Source organism: Elephantulus edwardii, unplaced genomic scaffold (genome assembly GCF_000299155.1).
Source record: "Elephantulus edwardii isolate Elephantulus edwardi_28Jun2011 unplaced genomic scaffold, EleEdw1.0 scaffold00217, whole genome shotgun sequence".
NCBI classification, from domain to species: Eukaryota; Metazoa; Chordata; class Mammalia; order Macroscelidea; family Macroscelididae; genus Elephantulus; species Elephantulus edwardii.
In genome coordinates this window covers 2,843,161-2,846,566 of record NW_006399967.1, presented here as the reverse complement: position 1 = coordinate 2,846,566, position 3,406 = coordinate 2,843,161, and the positions used below count along the sequence as shown (strand labels likewise).

The window sequence follows — 3,406 nt, the reverse complement described above, 5'->3', positions numbered from 1 at the left end:
TTCCAGGCGGGACGAGGGGCGCGGGGACCCCGGCCTTCCAGGCGGGACGAGGGGCGCGGGGACCCCGGCCTTCCAGGCGGGACGAGGGGCGCGAGGACCCCGGCCTTCCAGGCGGGACGAGGGGCGCGGGGACCCCCGATGCGCCCGAGCTCGGCCCGCGGGCACACGGCGAGGCTACAGCAGGCCCGGGCACGCCTCTCCGCCCCCGCGCGCGGGTGACACGCCTTCGGGCCCGGCCGCTGCCTCCAGGGCGCGCCGCCACTTCCGCTTCCGGCCGCGGGCTCGGCAAGTGACGACAGCCCGCCGCCGTCTCCGCCCCCCCGGTGGAAGCACCGCCCCCTTAAAGGGACCGCGCCTCCCAGCTGGCACGCTCGCCGTCTTCACGGGCGACCCTATGCCTTCGTGGACGGAAGGCTGCAGGTTCGAGTCGACAGCTCTTCTGGAGGAGAGACTGGTCCTGGAGCGGGCCGCCGCGCGCGAAGGGCGGGCTGAGGCTCAGGACCCCGTGGGCGTCGCTCCTTCCTCCCCACCCCCCAGGAGACCTCGAGGCCTGGCAGCCCTCGTTTCCTGTTTGCAGCGGCCCCGCTGGCTCGGTTCTGAGGTTCCATCAGCGCCTGCACCCCCTCTGCACCCCCACGCTAAGCTACTGGGCTTTACATCTGTCAGTCCGGAAGGGAGGGCATGTGAGAACCACGGAAGCAAGAGGAGCCCCAAAATTTTAAATCTTTAATTTTTTTTTCAGGTGTTTGCTTCCAAAAGGAAAGAGGACAGAGCTCCAGCACTTGTCCATCATCGGGCCCCTGCGGCCGGGCAGGGCGGGGCCGCCAGGGGTTCTCATGCAGCCCCCGGGGCGGGCCGGGCGAGGCCCTTATTGCTGAGGTCCAGGCCGGCCAGGGCGGCCGCGGCAGGGCTAGGTGCGCTGGCTGGGCAGCTCCTGGGAGATGAAGTGCCGCAGGCGCTCCAGGTACTGGCTGTAGAGCTCGATGTCGTTGTGGCCGGCACCCTCCACCCACAGGGGCTCCACGGCCTTGGGGCAGCGCTCGTAGAGGGCCAGCCCGTGCGAGAAGTCGATCACCTCGTCCTCGGTGCCGTGGATGATGAGCACCGGTGATGTGATCTTGGACACCTTCTCGATGCTGCGGGGCGGGAGCGCATCAGGCCCCTCCCACCCCCGCTTCCTGTCCTGTGGCCCGGTCCCCTCCCCAGGTCGGCCACACCTGCACGCCCAGCCCCCCACTCCCATCCTGCAGCCCGTCCTCCTCCCCACACGCACCCCCACCTGCCCAGTGCCCCGTCCCGCCCTCCTCCCCGTGGCCTGTCCTGAGGCTTGCCCTGCCCCCAGGCCCCGCCCCCTCCATGTCCCCAGGCCCCGTCCTGTACTTTCCCTCCCTCCCTCTCATCCTCCCTCGCGCTGCCCCCCACCCGCAGCCCCTTGCTCACTTGGGGAAGGCGTCAAAGCAGTAGGTCTTCTTGGTGTCGGGGAAGGCGACGCGCATGCCCGAGGTGAGCGGGGAGTGCAGCACTACGGCGGCGCACTCATAGCGCGAGGCCAGGTCCACCGTGGGCACCGTGCCGATGCTCTGTCCGTACAGGATGATGCTGTCCGGGCTGATGCCGTACCTGGCAGCAGGGCAGGCCAGTCAGCGCGGCCACCCCTCCAGGGCAGCCCTGGGGGACCTTTCTGCCCTCGCTCTCCACAGCCACGTGCTGTCTGGTCACACCCGGGCTCCAGAACCCACTGCTGACATCCAGGCAGCCATGTCCTGCCGTCCTGCACAGGGACCTGCAGGGCTGGGCCCCAGCTCGGAGCCCCTGCCCCGTGTGGTGGACACGTGCTGCCCCTGCCCACCATCCTGCCACGTCAAGCTCTGGAGCCTCCCGCCCGGGCCTGGGACTTGCCGGGCAGGACCTGATACCATAGCGGCCAGCTCTACCCAGCTGTCCATCCTCCTGGGTGAGCAGGGCCCTGCAGGGCAACCTGGCTCTGACACCACATGGTCCGTGTCCTCCCACCACCACGGCCACCTGGACATCCCTACTGTCAAAAGGGCAGGGGCTGATGAGCTCCCTAACTTGCGAGTACACCCCCCTCAATGACTGCTGGACCTGAGGGATCACCTCTCTGAATCCACACCTGGTGCAGAGGTGGGTATGGGAAGCCCCACTATTCACCCCGCAGGAGCAGGCTCAGCCAGAGTGCCTACCCCAGGGACTGGAGGAGGCTGAGGGACACCTGGAAGGCGGCACTGTGGCAGGGACTGGTCGCTCACAGACCCACACCTCTGAGAGCTTGTCTCCAGGGCTGGGTGCACCAGGGGAGGCCCTCCCAGCCCCCAGGCATCACCATGGCAGCTGGACAAGCGCCTCTCTGGGGCAGCTCTGCACCTAGTCCCTGCAGGAACAGCTAGGGGCAGGGGGACTTCCCACTGTCCTGGGGACTAACCAGCCGGGTGTGAGAGGAGCTTAGCCAATCAGTCAAGGGCTCAGAATGACCACAGGCAGGGTGGTCAGAGCAGCAGGGGCCTTGAAGGCATCAGGGATGGAACTGGAGCCAGCAGGAGGCTGTGAGCTGGGGTTAAACCTCCTGGAAGGGCAGTGCTGGCTTCCCTCACTGACCACCACAGCCACTGCCTGCCTGTGCTGGTGGACAGCACTCTCCACAGCCCTGGGCACTGTCCAGCTGTCCTCTGGTCCCATCCTGTACCCCAATACTCCTTCCACTGTTCCCCACAGTTCTGTGTACGTCCCAGCTGGCCTCCAGCCCCACTCTGCTCCCCCATACCCTTCCTACCGCTCCCCTACAACGCTGTGCTCCACTGAGGCTGTTACCTCTCCACTTCTGGACACCATGCGCTGCTCTCCAGCCCCACCTGTCCCAGGGAACAGCCCTTCCTAGCGCTCTCTGACCCCGTCTTACCCCTTACCCTGGGAACCACCCTGCCCCTCTCCCCCTCCCTGGGTGGCCACACCGCCTTCCTACCACTTTGTGATCCTTTCTCTGATTGGACACTGAGCCTCTGCCTAGGAGGGCCAGAGTATCTGACCTCGCCCCAGGCTCCACATTCCTGTCCCCACATGAGGACACCAGGGACATCTTCCTGTCCCACCCAGGCATTCCAGGCTCAGACACGCCCTTTCCCAGGGATAGCAGCCCTGCGTGAACTCCACCTGAGGGTCTCCTGGTCCAGGGACAGCAGCCCCACCTGAGGCCTGGATCCCCTGCTTCAGGGACAGGAGCCCCGCGTGAGCCCCGCCCAAGGCCTGGGTGCCCTGCCCCAGTGACAGGAACCCCCTGTGAGCCCTGCCTGAGGCCTGGGTGCCCTTGTCCAGTGACAGCAGCCCCGCCTAAGGCCTGGGTGTGCCCTGGTCCAAGGACAGCAGCCCTGCGTGAGTCCTGCCTGAGGCC

At 67.2% G+C, this 3,406-nt stretch overlaps 1 protein-coding gene across 1 annotated transcript in view; it reads right to left on the bottom strand.

Moving 5' to 3' along the window:
* Positions 1-910: 910 nt before the first annotated feature.
* Positions 911-3,406, bottom strand: part of ABHD17A (abhydrolase domain containing 17A) — a 4,466-nt gene continuing 1,970 nt past the window's right edge. Inside the window, exons 3-4 of the mRNA XM_006897932.1 lie at positions 1,441-1,620; positions 911-1,136 (exon numbers count right to left, since the gene is read on the bottom strand). Coding sequence (XP_006897994.1) covers positions 911-1,136; positions 1,441-1,620 — 406 coding nt within the window. The remainder of the gene's footprint in view (positions 1,137-1,440; positions 1,621-3,406) is intronic.